The 17,348-nt window shown below is 45.4% G+C and overlaps 1 protein-coding gene across 4 annotated transcripts in view; it reads left to right on the top strand.

Annotated features, from left to right (window-relative positions):
* The first annotated feature begins 42 nt into the window (after positions 1-42).
* The window catches only part of KDM5B (lysine demethylase 5B), a 92,239-nt gene continuing 74,933 nt past the window's right edge, over positions 43-17,348 (top strand). For 2 of the 4 annotated variants that reach the window (XM_059413119.1, XM_059413118.1), the window contains exon 1: positions 3,718-4,013. In XM_059413119.1, coding sequence (XP_059269102.1) covers positions 3,810-4,013 — 204 coding nt within the window. In that variant the 5' untranslated portion in view covers positions 3,718-3,809. Of the gene's footprint in view, positions 64-3,616; positions 4,014-17,348 lie in introns of those variants that run through there. The other 2 variants (XM_059413123.1, XM_059413120.1) reach the window with 2 other exon arrangements.

Below are 17,348 nucleotides of genomic sequence, written 5' to 3'. Positions count from 1 at the left end.
GGCCCGTGCACCGGGGAACTTGGGGGAAAGGAGAAAGAGCAGAGGATCACCAGGGCGGGGAAGGTAAGGGTGGTGTTCGAAGAAGTGCAGCACTCGGAGGGCGCAGACACCGGAGGTCAGGGCGGAAGGCAGGCGCACCGCCGACACCCGGAGCTCTGGAAAGTGGTCGGAGGCGGCGGGCGGCAGACGGGGTGGAGAGCGGCCCCTACACGTGCGCTACGTGCTGCGCGGGCCGCCGCCCCCTCCCTGGCTGCTGGGGAGTCGGGCCGCCCCTCATCCTGGAGTCCAATCCCCCCGCAATGAGCTGGGGACTGGCGGAGGGGGGAGGGGGTGGGGGCTGGGGAAGGAGAAAGTCGCTCCGCCGGCTTGCAACCCTGGAGCCTGGCCGTCCTGTAGAGGCGACCGGAAGGAACGCGGGGAGCGCCTCATCACTAGGCGGGCGGATCTAGGGGCGAAGGCTGCAGATCTGGGGCGCAGGCCGGGGGCGGAGTAGGATCGCGCAGTTTCGGGAGTGAGGCCTGGAGACCAAGGGAGCCCGATGAGGATGGAGACCGTTAGGAATGTGTCCGAAGCACTTGGGGCTGCACAAACAGGGGTGGTTTGGGGGACGGAGGCCCGGGTGGGGCGGAGTGTTGTCCAAGAGTAAGGAGGGGGTTCCTGGAGACGTGGCACTCCGAACCGGGCTTGGTTCCGCTTCGGGCGCCTGGGCTCCAACCCCGCTCTCCCCCGGTAAGCCGGACCGGACCCGCCCAGGCCTGGCACCCAGGACTCCGGGAGCTCCAGCCCTGGGACCTCCGGACCGGGGTTACCCAGGTCCGGCCTCTGGGGCGTCCGGCCAGCCCCAGTCGAGACAATGCGGCCCGGGCCCCGCCCCCGGAGGCTGATGCGGCCCCGGCCGCGGCCAATCAGCGCCTGTGGCTAGGCTCTTTAAAAAAAGAAGAGCCGGCCGCGGTGTGGCTGTCAGCTGGCGAGGGATCCCTCCGCCCATGTAAACACACATCATAAAGGGCAAGGGAAGCGTCTGGTGCGAGGTGGGGGAGTTGTCGCCTTGCGGGAGAGCCCTTTGGGTCCCCAGGCTCCCCTCCCTACCCTGGCAACCGCCCCCTCCCTCAACGTCACATCGGGTCCGTGGGGAGCCAAACAGCTGCTGCCAGATCTGGGAGCAACAAAATCTCCTCACTTAGGGTCACTACCGGAAATGGAGAGAGCTTGCGAGTTGGGAGCGTGAGGGAGTCCTAGTACACAGCCGAGGGTTGGGAAAGCTTTTCCTAGACTCCTTCCAGTGCCCCTCAGTTAAGTATTAGTCATTACTGATATGTCCCTAGAATTGCCCCCGAAATTATACCTATCCGGGTTGAAGGATGCCAGTGTTAAGTGTGAAAATCGTCTTAACGCTCTCCCAGGAAAGAGCACATGACAGGAAATCAACTGCAGCGAGACCCTCAAAAGCATACGTACTCTCGGCAAAGATCAACAGTGATTCTTCTCCCCCAACATTTTATTATGAAACATTTTCAAATATTCTGCAAAGTTAAAAGAATTTTGCAGCGAATTCCTCTAGACCCACTACCTAGGTTCTACCGTTAGCATTTTATTAGAACTTACTGTATCTCGTATCTATCTTGCACTGAAGACTTTTTCTCCAACAGGATGCCAGCTGCCCCCTGGCTTAAGTGTCTGTTGCAGTGTGGAGCCAAACAGGCTCACCTAGGTCTGAAGCCCTAGAGAGCTAAGACAAGCAGTACCTTCTGTAAAGGACCTTTCTGAATTCTTTTTTTTTTTAATTTTTAATTTTTTATAAACATATATTTTTATCCCCAGGGGTACAGGTCCCTTTCTGAATTCTTTTGGGACCAAGTACTTCTGGGAAGAGTTTATTGAAGAGGAGTCTTCTCTCCTCCCCTTTTAAATTGAGGACTCCTTAAGGATAAGAGAGATTTCTTTCTTCTAATGAATCTGAAAACAGAACTAGGACTATGTTGACCCAAACAGTACTTTCATGGGTTTAGCTGATTTCTGGATAAGAGAGATCTTTTTTTGTGTTGAGGTCCTACTGGTTGGATAAGAGAGATCTTTTTTGTGTTGAGGTCCTACTTGCTGAATTTCCTCTTTTCTGGGCAGGACACTAGGCACTCAACCTGTCCCCCTACCCTGATGCCTCAAAAGTGTTCATATCTCTTAAGGTTATGTAACCTCTCTGTGCCTCCATTGCTTCCTCTGCAAAATGGACATAATAGGGGATGCCTGGGTGGCTCAGTCAGTTAAGTGTCTGGCATTGGCTCAGGTCATGATCTCAGGGTTCTGGAATCGAGTCCCACATCCGGCTCCTTGCTCAGTGGACAGCCTGCTTCTCGCTCTTGCTCTGCCGCTCCCCCTGCTCCTGTGCTCTCTGTGTCTCTCTCCCTCTCTGACAAATAAATAAAATAACATCTTTTAAAAAAATGGACATAATAGTACCAACCCAACAGGATGGTTCTGTAGATTCAATGAGCAAATATACTAACACACTCAAAGCATTTACAACAATGCTTTACACACAGTAAGCATTAGATAATGGCTATCATCATATGCAAAAACTCCAGACTTACACCTCCACTTCAGATTCATACTATTCAGCCTGTAAAATATTTCCAGCTGTACCAAAGACACCTCAAACTCAACAATATCCAAAATGCATCCAGAACTGAACACATTATCTCCCTCCTCATATTGATTTCTCCTGTATGTAATCTAGGGGAATGTCTCAGCAATGCCAATGGGCAGAGCAACCATTCAGGCACGTACCTTGGACGCCTGAATCATCCTCCATACCTTACTATCCCTCCCCAATTTATCACTGAGTCCTAATTTTGTCTCCTACATTTGCACCCTTTCTTCCTAATGAATAGCACCACTGCCTTAATTTAGGCACCATCAGTTTCTCATCTAGATTATTTTTAAAGTCTTCTGCTTCTCTCACCACCGCCTCCTTGTTCTATTGCTCAAGGATCACTCTTTTCCCTGCCTCTTCCCAAAGACAGAGTCTCTTTTCCTTATGAGCTGTATGAATTTGTGTAAACTTTGAACCTGTGCCTCACTTTCCATCTGTAAAATGGAAATAAGAGTACCTACCTCATAGGGCTGCTGTGCAGATTAAATGATTACTCAGACAAAGCACTCAGAAATGGTTCCCAGGATAGCAAGCGCTCAAGAGTTGGCTTATTATTAACATTAAAACGATTGTTTTCTCCCCTCCATTTTGTTCTTGCTTTCAAGCCTCTCCCCCTACCTAGAAGATCCTTCTCCATTATGCCGGACACTTTTTGCCCCTCCCCAGGTTTTACTAAGAGTATACACTTCTATCATGGCACCTACCAGAGTGTGCCGACATGATTGAATAACCCACTCAAGTGTCTGATCTTCTCCACCAGAGTATTAACTTCTTGAGGGAAGGGACTCTGGCACGTAGTAAATGGTCAATAAATGCTGGCCTGACTGGACTGTAACGATCAACTCCATCCCCAGGCTAAAGGCCCCGGCCCCGCCCGATTCAGGGGCGGGGCCGAGAGCTCGGCGCGGGGGGGGTGTGGGGGAATAAGTGGGGGTGGGGGTGGGACTCTTTTTCCTCGCCGTGGCGGCGGAGGCGCACGGCGTGGGTAGCGGCAAGACGTCGTCGGAGGAAGGCTGAAAAAGCCCCAGGTGCTGCCGTTGCTAGTACAAGTCGGATTTGGTGTCGCCGGAGCCGCGTCTGTACACGTCTCGGACCGAGCGCAGCCCGTCGCCGCGGTCCCGGAGCCCAGCCAGTCCTCCCCCGTCTCCGACCAGCGGTGATGGAGCCGGCCACCGCGCTGCCCCCGGGCCCGCGCCCGGCGCTGCCCCTCGGGGGCCCGGGCCCGCTGGGCGAGTTCCTGCCTCCCCCCGAGTGCCCGGTCTTCGAGCCTAGCTGGGAAGAGTTCGCGGACCCCTTCGCTTTCATCCACAAGATCCGGCCCATAGCCGAGCAGACTGGGATCTGTAAGGTGCGGCCGCCGCCGGTGAGTCACGCCGGCACCCCGGATCCTGCTTGCGGCTGGGGGAGGGAGCGGGGACTCGCGGGCCGGGGAGGCCCGAAACGCGGCGGGGCGGGGAGCGGGGTCGCCCTAGATGCCGCGTCAAGTTTGGGGCTGCCCCAGGGTCGGAGTTGAGGCCGGGGGAGGAGGACGGGGCTTCTGCAGGGTTGGAGAAGAGGAGCGTGGGAGAGCGGGCGCTTCGGTGGTGCCACCCCGAGGGCCCGGGCGACGCGCGGCTCGGGCGGACGGGTGTGCAGCCCGGCCCGGGGTTCGGGTTCGGTTCCGGATGGAGTGGCGGCGGGGGTGGGCGCGGGGATGCTTCCTGCCGGAGGCCGGCGGCGTCGCGGGCGAGGAGGGCGGGCGCCGGGCCCGGCGCCGCTCCGCGGGCTGGGGCTCGCCTCCTCCCCCGGGGTGCGGGGGTGTGTGCTGGGTGGGGGTGGGGGACTTGCGAGTTGTCGTGCGCGGAGGAAAGTTTTCAATATGGCGGCGGGAGCCCCTGGTCCTTTGTGTGGTGGCGGCGTCGGCCCGGAGCGGCCCTCACCTGGGCGCCCCACCCTGCAGGCGGGGGCACCCCCCTGCCCCCCGGGCCCCGGGCCTCCTGCTGTCCCCTGGGCAGAGCTTGAGGAGGGGGCGTCCAGCGCTGCCGGGGGGCGGGGAGGAGCCGCGGGGCCGGCCCCGGAGCCGAGGTGGTGGTGTGGGGGGCGTAAGTGTGTGTGGGGGCTCTTGGGGGCGCTTGGGGCGCAGGACCGGCGGCGGAGGCCGGGTGCCCGCCCGCGCGCCCGGCTGCGCACACACCCGACTTTGGGCCGGGCCGCTCGGCTCCCCAGGGAGATCTGGGCTGTGTCGGTGGGGTGGGGGCGAGGTCGTGCAGTAGGGGGACGTGTCAGACCAGAAGACCTCCGGAGGCTTCACGCGCACTTCCCGCGCCCCGCAGCCCGCGGAGGTTGAAATGCAGCCCCACTTCAGCCCTCTGAGCCCCGTTTGAAGCGCTTCGGGCCTGGGGGCTGTGTGTGTGAGGGGTGGGGTGTTGCTGAAGTCATCCCTAACGGCTCCAACGTTCGCTGAGCAGAGCCGGGCCAGCCCTTCCTTGTCCCCCACCTCCGCCTCCACCCCCACCCGGAACTGGGTGCGCGCCTACACCCCTGTTTTTTTGCCCACCTTGCGGATGGTCCGAGTCCGAGTTGGCCTGAACCGTTGGGATGGGCCTGGACGGGCTGGAACCGTTGGGAAGGATGTTTAACTGCTTTTCCTACAGTTGAAGAATCTTCTCCCCACTATCCTCCCCACCCCCCCACCCCACCCCCACTCCTATCCCCGCTCCCACACCCGCTGGAGGAAGATTCCGCCCCCCCCCATCCCTTTCTTTCTTAAGCTTGCTCTTTGTAATGACATTTGGAGTTGCAGGGGTTCTGTATGTAATCCTTCTGGTTTGGAAAAGCAGTTTTGAGGGAGATCTCTGTATGTCTCCTTTCTCGCGTCTCCCATCTCCTTCCCCCCAAAATTAAAACACAGACACCACACTTTGGTTTTTCTTGGACAAGTTTGAAGATGGAGATGAGACCTATGCTTCAGAAAATAACTGCTCAGTTAGAATGGGGGAAATGTTTGAAAATAGAACCATTTGTTTCAAGAAGTGGATAAGGTTGGTTCTTGTTGCTTAAGGGAAGTGTATTTCTTCTAGAGTGCAAAGAGGCCTGCAGAAGTTCTAGCCGGGACATATTAGAGCTAAGGTTTTAATTCTTGAAGAATAGGTCATGTTTCAAACATTTAGCAGTTTGGCTTTATGTCATATGCTAGGGAGGGTGAATGTGAGTATTGTTCATTTGCATTAGTGAGATTTTATTCAGAATCGGCAACTTGATTAAGTTCTTGGTAACCAAAATGTGTGGAGTCGGGTTCCTAGGAGTGAGAGTTGTCCTCCATGTTGGTATTGTGGTATACTAGGGCTGGGGTAAACCCTTTATTTTACTTTATTATTCTGTGCCTTTTGTAGGGCCCTTTCCCAGAAAGATAGTGTTGGCTCTGGTTAGGTTTGGCTACCCATTTCTTCATCTTGGCTAGGGTATTAATGGTAAGTTTTGCAAAATGTGTGATCATACTGCCTTTTCCCATTCTGAATGCCAGACAGACATGATGGCCACCATTTTGTAATGAGAGTAGTACATTCTACAGCCTGAGAAAGGGTGTTAAGTAGGCACAAATAATCTACAAACATAACCAGTGCTCTGTTTTGGAGACCTCCTTTGTGTGAGGGGGGCTTTCTTCCTCCTTTGTTTAACAAACTCCTGTGCCAAATGGAAAGAGTTTGTTGTTGATATAACCACAAAAAGGGAAATCTTTCCAGAAGTTGTAGCTCTTGAAGAAGGGTCTTGTTGGAACAAAGGTTTCTTAAGGGATGTAAACAGTCTTTGTTTTAGAAACTGTTCTGTTTTAGAAAGCTGTGAACAAGTGGTTTCATATAGTTGAAATAAAGCAAAAAAAAATCCAAGAGGTATGAAATATTGTCCCTGGTATAGTTATATAATGCCTGTGTTTCTAGATGGTTTTTGTTCTCTAGTTTTTTGGAATACAAGTGGCTGTATTAAAATGGAGATTGGGTCTGTTGGTATTTGTTGTTGGGAGAGTAGGGGAAGAATTATAAAGCATTTCTATTTCCTTTGTTCTTATCTTTGTATCTTTAATTAATGTTACTTACATAGTTTCAGTTTATAGCTGCATTCTGTGAGGGTCCTAAACTGTTTTGCTTCTGAAAACTTGGGGTTCACAGAAATTTGTGAAATTTTAATAAATGTGATATAAGGTAATAAATTAAGAAGACTGTTAAATCCTGAGTTAAAAGTTTAAAGAAGGAAATAAATGTCTCTCAAATGAAGTATGTAGGATAACAAGTCTTATTTCCTGGGCTTCAATTTTTTTAACTTTACAATTAATCTGACTTCTGGTTTGCTACCTGAAAAATGCACATTTTCATTTCCTCCTTGATGTGCTTAGATGTCTTTTTAAGGGCAGATTTTCCATGTTGCTTTGTGGTATTTGGAAGTGATTAATTTTAGGAGTGTTAACTATTAAGCAAAAAATAGGTTGGCTGCTCAGTGATACTTACCAAGTCTCCCAAGTTTGATTGGAATATATTTGATGGATTTAATAACTTTGTTGCCCTCAAATGTCTAACATTTGGCCATAGATAGTCAGATTCCACATATTTTTTTTTTGGCAGTGTCCAAAAATCAGGGATTTAAATCAAACCCCAGATGGCACAACAGACACATTTTTTTCAGCTTTAACTTCCCGTGGGTCATTAGTTTGATCCCTTCATCTTCATAGGCAAAGTGTAAAACTTTGGAGTATTTTAATGCAGTCAGCATCTTTGAGTGAGCCTGCTCCATTAGGAGCAGGGAGGAATTTAAATACACATTTCTTTGTATGGTTAGAGGTGTTAATGATATGGAGCTCATTTACTCTCATTCCAACCTATCAATCTCCCTAATTTTAGGTTTGATTGACTTTGGCCTAACTCTCTCTGTTGTTTTCCCAGTTCCTTTGGTGTCTCGGAATTTTTCTCTGGTTGGGATTCTTTAGCCACCTTAGACCCTTTACCATTTGGAGAAAAGGCTTATCAATCAAAAACATCCTTGAGTGAAAGAAAAACTTATAATTACTTTTTAAAAAATAACAGCTTTATTGAGATATAATTCATATATACTATGTAATTCATCAACTTAAAATGTAACACGTAGTAGTTTTAAGTAGTTTCAGGGCTGTAAGACCATCATCACAATCAATGTTAGAACATTTTCATCACTCCCAAAAGAAACCCTGTGCCCACTTGTAACTGCCTTTTAAGACAAATTTAGGACTGTGCTGCTCAGAAGAAAAACTTTTTTCTCACTAACTAGGAGACTGGATTAAGTCCTTCAGGTAGTTTGAAAGTGTCTGCCTTAACATAAAAACAAAATTCATTTGTTATTAGTCTTTGAATGGGTGTTTAGCTGAATTTGACTTTGCTAGTAGTCAATGTAAATTGGTTACACAGGGAGCCACGAACCTATCCACCTAGCTGTGACTTTTAGTGAACTGATCAACAAAATTGATAGATTTTTAGAATAGAATGTGAGTGGTGTTATAAATACATGAGCCAGCTCAGCTTAAGATTCATACCCCACTGGAAAAATTTCCCTACCATTGATTATAGGATTTGTTTAAGCATGCAACCTAAACCTTTTTCAAGAGCAAAATGAACTGAGAATTACCTTTGAAAAGTGTTAATGTTGTGGTAAAGCTAGGGTTAAAGCTTTCATTATTGAGATATACTGATAAGAAAAAATTTGGAAAAATTTATTTAGCCCTCAATTTCAATCTTTGTCTCTGAGGTACTTAATTTTCTTTATGATGTGTTAGCCTAAATTTAAGAGTATTTCTGTTTGATCAGCAGAACTTAATTATTTGTTTAATTTGAGGGACAGAAAATTCAGGATGTTTAGGATACTTTAATATGCAGGTAGAAATCTTCCAGGGAGCGAGTTTTCTTTCAGAAAGGAAAAAAAGAGGTGCCTGGGTAGCTCAGCCTTTAAGCTTTTGCCTTTGGTTCAGGCCATGATCCTAGGGTCCTGCGATGGACCCCTGCATCAGGCTTCTTGCTCATCATGGAGCCAGCTTCTCCCTCTCACTCTACCTGCTTGTGTTCCCTCTCTCGTTCTCTCTCTCTTTCTGTCAAATGAATTCTTAAAAAAAGCACAGGGGTGGGGTGGGTGGGGGGAGGTGCGCCTGGGTGGCTCAGTGGGTTAAGCCTCTACCTTTGGCTAAGGTCATCATGGTCCTGGGGTCTTGGGATGGGGGCTGAGCCCTGCATTGGGCTCTCTGCTCAGCAGGGAGCCTGCTTCCTCCTCTTCTCTCTGCCTGTCTGTCTACTTTCTGATCTCTGTCTGTCAAATAAATAAATAAAATCTTAAAAAAAAAAAAAGAAAATACCATTGCAAACTACTGGATAAAAAAAAATTGAATCTGGTTTATGTGCTGTAAATGGGATGTTTTTCTAGACTTTTGTAACTTCTTGTTTTAATTGGACCATATTAAAGGTTGGCTATAGAAAGGGATAAAGGGAGAACTTATGTACACCACCCCGCCATGAAACTGCTAATTAGGTTCCTGGATTTGGGTTCCAGGAAGCCTACTTGTGTTACCTCTTTCCAAAGGCTATATAAAGGCTGTATATAGGTTTAAAAAACCAGGAACCTAGAAAATCCTTGCTTTCCTCCTTGTACAGATCTTTCAGCTTGATTTGTGTTGAGTTAGTAGTGTGATTTTTTTTTTCCTTCCTAAGAGAATTAGATATTCTGTAGAGATTCTGTAGATATTCTGTAGAGATGCTAATAATATAATTAAAATATAGAACAACCCCCAAAAAACCTTTTTTTTTAAACCAATCTAAAAAAAAAAAGGTTAAGTGGGATAATTGTTGGGAATTGAAAGGCTCTCTGTACTTTTCTTTCTGAAATTTTAAGTTTGAGTCACTTGAAGAGGCATTACCAGAGGCTAACTGATGAGTTTAGGGTAAGTGGGTGAGGTGAGTAGAGTGATACTTTGGAAAGCCTAACACTTGGGCTTCTCCCATTTTGTTTTATATTAAAGTTGAGAGGGGTGCCTGGGTGGTTCAGATTATTTAAGCGGCTGTGTTGGGATTAGGGTCCTGGGATGGTGGAGCCCGCTTCTCTCTCTCCCTTTGCTGTTCTCCCTGCTTGTGCACGCGCTCTCTGTCTCTCTCTCTCTGAAATAAAATCTTTTAAAAAAATAAAGTTCGAGAAACTTATAACTGGATTTTAAAATGTAATTTGTGAGAAACTTGTTGGAGACCTGAGAATTGTATGCAGCATACCAAGGACTTTTTTGTTAACTGCTGTGTCTTAGCATGGAAAAAAGTTAAATGAGATGCTACCTTCATAACCTCCAAAAATTCTTCCAAAAGTGCTGCTTTTTCTGTCATTAACTATTAGATGATTTCTGTGGTGAATGTGCTTTTTATACAATCCCCGTGTTTATGAACCAGAGTAATGAGGAAAAGCCGCCACCAGGGCACTGAGACATTTCTGTTCCATAATTGTGCCATGTTTGGAATTTGACTAAATGCATTCTTAAAAGTCCTTTTGTTTTTTTAAACATTTCATTGTAGATCATTCCTCTAAAAAGTTTCTATCATTGTCTTATACCTTAGACACTGTCTACAGTCATCCCATCTGTTTTTGTTTTGTTTTGTTTTGTTTTTTCTTTTTTTCTCATTTACCTTTCTTTCTGGACAGAAAGATTACTTTGTTCTGCCAGAGCTATCACTTCCAGTGTGTAAAGTCAAAGATTTTTATTATGAAAATACTCAACCATACACAAAAGCACAGAGAATGTAGTCCCTTTTAGCTATTTTCCTGGATATAGAAGAGCAGAAAGCAGATTAGTAGCATTGGGATTGAGAGTAAGCTAGTGCCTTCAGTTAGTTATAAAGAACAATTTTGCCTTATGAAGGGTGTGAGTGAGATTTGGGCAGTTAGGAATGGGGTTTCTAGCCTTTAGTGAGTGATGGTTTCTTTACCCAATTAGAATGGGGATTGTATTTCTCAAATTTTTTTTTTAAGATTTTATTTTTAAGTAATCTCTGTATCCAGTTTGGGACTTGAACCTACAACCTAGAGATCAAGACTCATGCTCTACTGACTGAGCCAGCCAGGCACCCTGCATTTCTCAGTTTTAAGCAATGGCTTTGTTGCTTTATTACACATTATTGGAACCTGTGCAGAAATTTGACCATCTTCGGTCAACTCTTGGCACCCAGAAGTGTGGTGGTGGTTGTGGTGGTGGTTGGAGTAGGTTGGAGTAGGTTGGAGGGCATTCTCTGCAAGCATCTTTCCATTCTTTCTCTGTCCATTTCTGTCTGCCAGGCTAGCTCAACTGTTCTCTCCCTTGGGGGACAAATGGTGGCAGTGTAGCTACTTCCTTATAACATGGCTTGGGATAAGCATGTTTAAAATACTATTTGCACCAATTACAATTGCTATAGTGGAAAAGAATCTGAAATTTCTCCTGGAAAAGGAGTTTTAAGAACATGAGAATCAAAGGGGGCTAATTAGTTGTTGCTTAGGCTGTTAGGTTCACTTTTCTGTGAAGAGGGGTAGTTTGGCCTTCAGCCTCGGTGCAGTTTCTGTTTTAGCCGAATTGCTGATAAACATTTCTGTGGTGTCAAAAGTTGAAAAGGGACAGTTTGAAAATCAGGTCATTGAAAAATATTTTCTGTCATAAGCCCTTAAAATTTTATTGCTTTCCCCGTCAAAATAATAACTTAATTTCTCAGTAGGAAACAGGTTAAGCAACACCAGGCAGAAGATCACATAATTAATGTTTGCATTTATTTATTTATTTATCTGTAAAGATTTTATTTATTTGACAGAGATCACAAGTAGGCATAGAGGCAGGCAGAGAGAGAGAGAGGGAAGCAGGGGAGCGAAAGCCTGATGCGGGACTCGATCCCAGGACCCTGAGACCATGACCTAGGCCGAAGGCAGAGGCTCAATTCTCTGAGCCACCCAGGTGTCCCATGAATGGTTTTTTAGAACTGACTGATTTCATTTCACTTGGTAATACGTTATTTTACAATAGGTGTAAAATTTAAGGAATATTTTGCATGGGTAAAAGTAAGCTTTATCAAGGGAAGTGTATGTGGAATTTTTTTTTTTTTAAGGAAGTTTTTTTTTTTTTTTTGACAGAGAAAGACACAGTGAGAGTAGGAACACAAGCAGGGGGAGTGGGAGAGGGAGAAACAGGCTTTTTGCTGAGCTGAGGCTTGACCCTAGGAACCTGGGATCATGACCTGAGCCAAAGGCAGATGCCCAACTACTGAGCCACCCAGTGACCCTGGATTATTATTTTTTAAGTCTGTTCCTTTATTTTTTTAAAAGATTTTATTTATTTGAGAGAGAGAGAGAGAGAGAGAGAGTGTGTGTGTGAGAACGAGCAGGGGAGGGGCAGAGGGAGAGGGGAAAGCAGACTCCCTACTGAGCAGGGAGCCCAACTGGGTCTTGATACCAGGACTCCAGGACCATAGCACTTAATCAGATGAGCCACCCAGGAGCCCCTAAAGTCTGTTCCTTTATTATGTAAAAGAAGGAGTCATGTGTTTCTAGATTTTAGAGCATAGGTGGGTAGAGTTCTGAGTCTAATTCTGTCATGACCTTGGACAATGTCATTTTTCTCCAATGTGTGCTTTCTCATCTGCTTTAAGGGGATCTGACACTGACCTAGGGCTGCTGTCCAGATTAATTAATTGATGGGTTGCAAGGAGCTTAAATCCTAAAGCTTTATTTGTTCACTGCTAGGAAGAGTCTGGGAACAGATTTAGTGAGGCAAGAGTTAGTACAAATATGTGTCCCTCCTATTCCCCTACAGTGAAAGAAAGGATTTTTAAAAAGTGAAACTTGAAAAGTAAAAAAATTCAGCATTAAAACTATGATGTATAGAATGTAATTCTTCTTTTGGTCTAGATGAAGCTTGTTTATTCCTAGATATTTTTAAAAATTAGGTTAAAATTAGATTAAAATCTTTTTTTAGGGGCACTTGGGTGGTTCAGTGGGTTAAAGCCTCTGCCTTTGGCTCAGGTCATGATCCCACAGTCCTGGGATCGAGCCCCACATCAGGCTCTATGCTCAGCGGGGAGCCTGTTTTCCTCCTCTCTCTCTGCCTGCTTCTCTGTGTACTTGTAATCTTTGTCTGTCAAATAAATGAATGAATAAAATCTTTTAAAAAATAAATAAATAAAATCTTTTTTTAAGTAGAACTGTTATAAACTATTTCAGAAAATTTGCAGGTGCATATGTTATGTGTGTCTTGTGTAGTATGCATATTCAGGCAAGAGTTTGTATTAGGTGAGCTTTGTATTAAGAAATGTTTAAAATCATTTAAATCTCTCCTAGTATGAGATGGCTGTGATGTTGTCAAAGCCCTGTAAATGGAGGGCATTTTATCTTACCTAACAATCAAATAATCCCAGTTTTTCCTAAGTAGGAAATTGAGTTATTCGATTGAGTCTTTAATGTAATATTCCACAGTAATTCTTCTTGTAAAATGGGGAGAAAGAAAAGTAAAAGGCGGCAGGGAAGATGTTTATTTTGATCCTCAGGACAGAGCCAGACTGTATTTTTTTCCTTAGTAACAGGCGAACTTAAAAAAAAAAAAAAAAAAAAAAAAAGCTGCTGAGAATTCCCATACAAACCTGGATTCCCCAGTCTTTTGTCCGGATATATCTTGTTATTGGACCTCATAACATTGTCTCTTACGTAGACTCATATATATTGTTTGTACTAGTGGGGTTTTTTTGTTTTTTGTTTTTTGTTTTTTTTTTTTGGTTTGTTTTTGTTTCAAGAGAGAAAGTGCTCAAGTGTGGGAGCGGCAGTGGGTGAGGGAGAGAAAATTTCAAGCAGACTCTGCACTGAGTGTGGAGGCTACTGTGGGCCTTGATCCCACGACCCTGAGATCACCACCTGAGCCGAAACCAAGAGTCAGAGGCTAAACAGACTGTGCCACCTAGGTGCCCGTTTCCTTTTTGTTTGTTTGTTTTTATCTTGAATCAAGCAGTTTATTTAGTATTGCTTCCTAGATGTATTAAAAACACTTTCCAGTATGTTTAAACAACTTTTAAGTCTTCAAACGTTGAGTATTTTAGTTAGGGAACATGCACCTAGCCTAAGAGTTCTCTTCTGAGCTATGCTCCTTATGTGGCCGTAGGCAGATTTTTGTGCATTCCTGTGCTAATTCATGCCATCTCACTGGCTTGACCAGATTGTAATGTTCAGAGAACTGAAAGTTGAAAACTTAGTGTGTGTTGAGCACTTGGTTGGGGCTTTCATTCAGCTCATATTCCTATGTGGCATACATACTCCAGACTAGATATTGAAATGTTACCATTTTACTCTAATCTCATAACTCCGAAACAAAGAACAAATCCTTATCAAACCCACACATTTACAAGGTCTTTAAGGCAAGATCCTCCCAGGGGCACCTGGGTGGCTCAGTCGTTAAGCTTCTGCCTTTAGCTCAGGTCACGATCCCAGGGTTCTGGGATGGAGCCCACATCCGGCTCCCTGCTCAGTGGGAAACCTGCTTTTCTCCCTTTCCCACCCCCGCTGCTTGTATTCCCTCTCTCCCTGTTCCTTTCTCTTTCTGTGTCAAATAAATAAAATCTTAAAAAAAAAAATCCTCCCAATTTTCTGTGTGGTTGTACCAACTCATCATTAAACCAGATGGTAATGTCTCATCTTTGCCAGTCTCTAACTTGGAGGGAAGAGATGGGGAGAGCAGGATCTCTTAGGATTTGTATTATGGTATCTTAGTTATGGGACAGGGTTGAGGGAGTGGAGATGAGAGAGGTCTACAAAGACAGACTTCGGAGTATAATTTCCATTTTGTAAAATTTCAGGTATTCACATATTCAAAGCTTTTTCTTCTCCCAGAGAGGCTCCTATCCAGTGGTATGATGTATTATGGATTAATTGAGACTGGCCACCAGATTTTCCAGTAGGAAGCTGGCTTCAGGGATTTGTGTATGATGTGGATTTAGGGTTTTTAAAAACTGTGCTTCATGAGCTTGGGTGGCTCAGTCGTTAAGCATTTGCCTTCGACTCAGGTCATGATCCCAGTGTCCCATATAGGCTCCTTGCTCAGTGGGGAGCCTGCTTCTCCTTGTCCAGCTCCCCTGTGCTTGTGTTCCCTCTCTCACGATCTCTCTGTCATAAATAAATAAAATCTTTAAAAACAAAAAGAAAGATTGTCATTAAAGGAAAAATTGTACTTCATGGCAGTCCATTCTACTGGGTTCCTTTCACCCCTTTTTTTCTCTGCTAATCTGTGGCTTTTCTCCTCTTCATTTATAAAATTTATCTTCAACTTACGTTTTAATTGCTTATCAAGATTTTTTTTGAGAGGAACAGAGTTTAGAATTTGACTTAGGATCCAAGGTAATTTGTTTTTGGAGATTGGTATCAGCTAGGAAGTGAGAACTTGAAGAGAGCAGATTCATGGAAAGAATACTACAGTAGGAAACAAAACATTTGCCTTCTGGTGTGTGTTCCATTGTTAATGTGTTATCCTTGAGCTTTTAGCTTTAAGAGGGTCCTGACTATTTTCAGAGTTTCTTATTCCATTGAACTTGCCCTGCTTTACATAGTGAGTCCTAAAAGAGGTAAGTAAACTTACTCAAAGTCACCTGACCAGTATGTGATGGAGTAAGGATTTGAACCTAGAGTTAGTGCACTTAACCACTACTTAGGGGCTCTTGGGTGGCTCAGTAGGTTAAAGCCTCTGCTTTCGGCTCGTGTCATGATCCCAGGGTCCAGGGATCGAGCCCCACATCAGGCTCTGCTCAGCAGGAAGCCTGTTTCCTCCTCTCTCTCTGCCTGCCTCTCTGCCTACTTGTGATCTTTGTCTGTCAAATAAATAAATAAAATCTTTGGGACGCCTGGGTGGCTCAGTGGGTTAAGCCGCTGCCTTCGGCTCAGGTCATGATCTCAGAGTCCTGGGATCGAGCCCCGCATCGGGCTCTCTGCTCAGCGGGGAGCCTGCCTGCCTCTCTACCTGCCTCTCTGCCTGCTTGTAATCTCTGTCTGTCAAATAAATAAATAAAATATTTTAAAAATAAATAAATAGATAGATAGATAAATAAATAAATAAATAAATAAAATCTTTTAAAAATACCCACTACTTATATTGCCTCATATATCCATTGTAAAGATAACAGTTAATAGATGAGACAGTTGATGGAAAATTATGAATCTTTTATTACTTTATTATTGGCTGTTTTATTATCTGTTTGTATTATTCTTTTGCTTATACATTCCTGTCCTGGTGTAGGCTACCCTTTTTTTTTCTGATGTACTCAGCAGAAAACATTTTTGTTACTTAGTTCTTTCTGCTAACATATGACAGTTTCATAGATAAGGAAACTGCTGAGAGAAGTTAAGTGACTTGTCTAAGGTGAAAAAGCCTTTTTTTAAGGTTTATTTATTTATTTGAGAAAGAGAGTGTGTGTGTGTGTGAGTGGAGTAGGGGCAGAGGGCGAGGGAGAATCTCATGCTGATTCCCAACAGTGTATTTTTTTTCTTTTAAGATTTTATTTATTTATTTGACAGAGCGAGATCACAAGTAGGCAGAGATGCAGGCAGGGAGAGAGAGGAGGAAGCAGGCTCCCTGCTGAGCAGAGAGCCCGATGTGGGGCTCGATCCTAGGACCCCGGGATCATGACTCGAGCCAAAGGCAGAGGCTTTACCCCACTGAGCCACCCAGGCGCCCCCAACTGAGTGTAGAAGCCAATGCTGGACTCAGTTGATCTCAGGATCCTGAGATCATGACCTAAGCCGAAATCAAGAGTCAGATGGTCAACCAAATGAGCCACCCAGGTGTACCCCCTAAGGTGACACAGCTTTTAAAGGACAGATTAGAAACTTCCAAACCATGGCTTTACTTCCAAGTTCACTGTTCTTCCTTATTATATACAGTGGCTCCCTTAATAAGTCCCACTAATTAGCTAGCTCTTCTCATTTCCTCTCATAGGCTTTTTGGGGCAAAGAGTGGTTTTCCCTAGCTTCCTTCTCACCATCCAAACACAACTGAAGGGACATCAGTAAAATTAGTAGTGATACCAAATGATACTAAAATACCATTTCATTAATTCTTAATCCTGGCTCATCAATTTCAGTAACCACCCAGGTTTAATGGAAGAGTATCCATTAAGTCTTAGGCACCCTGAATGTAGCCCTAACTCCCATCAAAATCATCCTGGACTCCACTGCAGAATTGAATTAGAATCTCATGGAATGCCCACGTTTGAATTTTAAGGCATTCCTCTGGCCTCTGGTCATATTTATTTGTTTATTTATTAAAAGATTTTACTTATTTTTGAGAGAGAAAAAATGGTGGGGCGGGGGCATGGCTGTGTTAGCGGGAGAAGCGGACTTCCCACTGAACAGGGATCCTGGGAGGAGGGGGACGACTCATTCCCAGGAGCTTGGATTCATGACCTGAGCAGATGCTTGACTGACTAAGCCACTCAGGCGCCCTCCTCTGGTCATTTTAAAAGCCAAGGGGTGTGTGTGTGTGTGTGTTTATTATTTTTGAAGATTTTATTTGAGAGGGAGAGAACACAAGTAGGCAGCGCGGCATGCAGAGGGAGAGGGAGAAGCAGCCTCTCCACTGAGCAGGGACCCCAATGTGGGACTCGATCCCAGGACCCTTGAGAAGATGACATAGCCGAAGGCAGAGGCTTAACCCTCTGAGCCACCCAGGTGCCCCTAA

This window comes from Mustela nigripes, chromosome 10 (assembly GCF_022355385.1).
Source record: "Mustela nigripes isolate SB6536 chromosome 10, MUSNIG.SB6536, whole genome shotgun sequence".
NCBI classification, from domain to species: domain Eukaryota; kingdom Metazoa; phylum Chordata; class Mammalia; order Carnivora; family Mustelidae; genus Mustela; species Mustela nigripes.
This window is presented reverse-complemented; position numbering and strand designations above follow the sequence as displayed.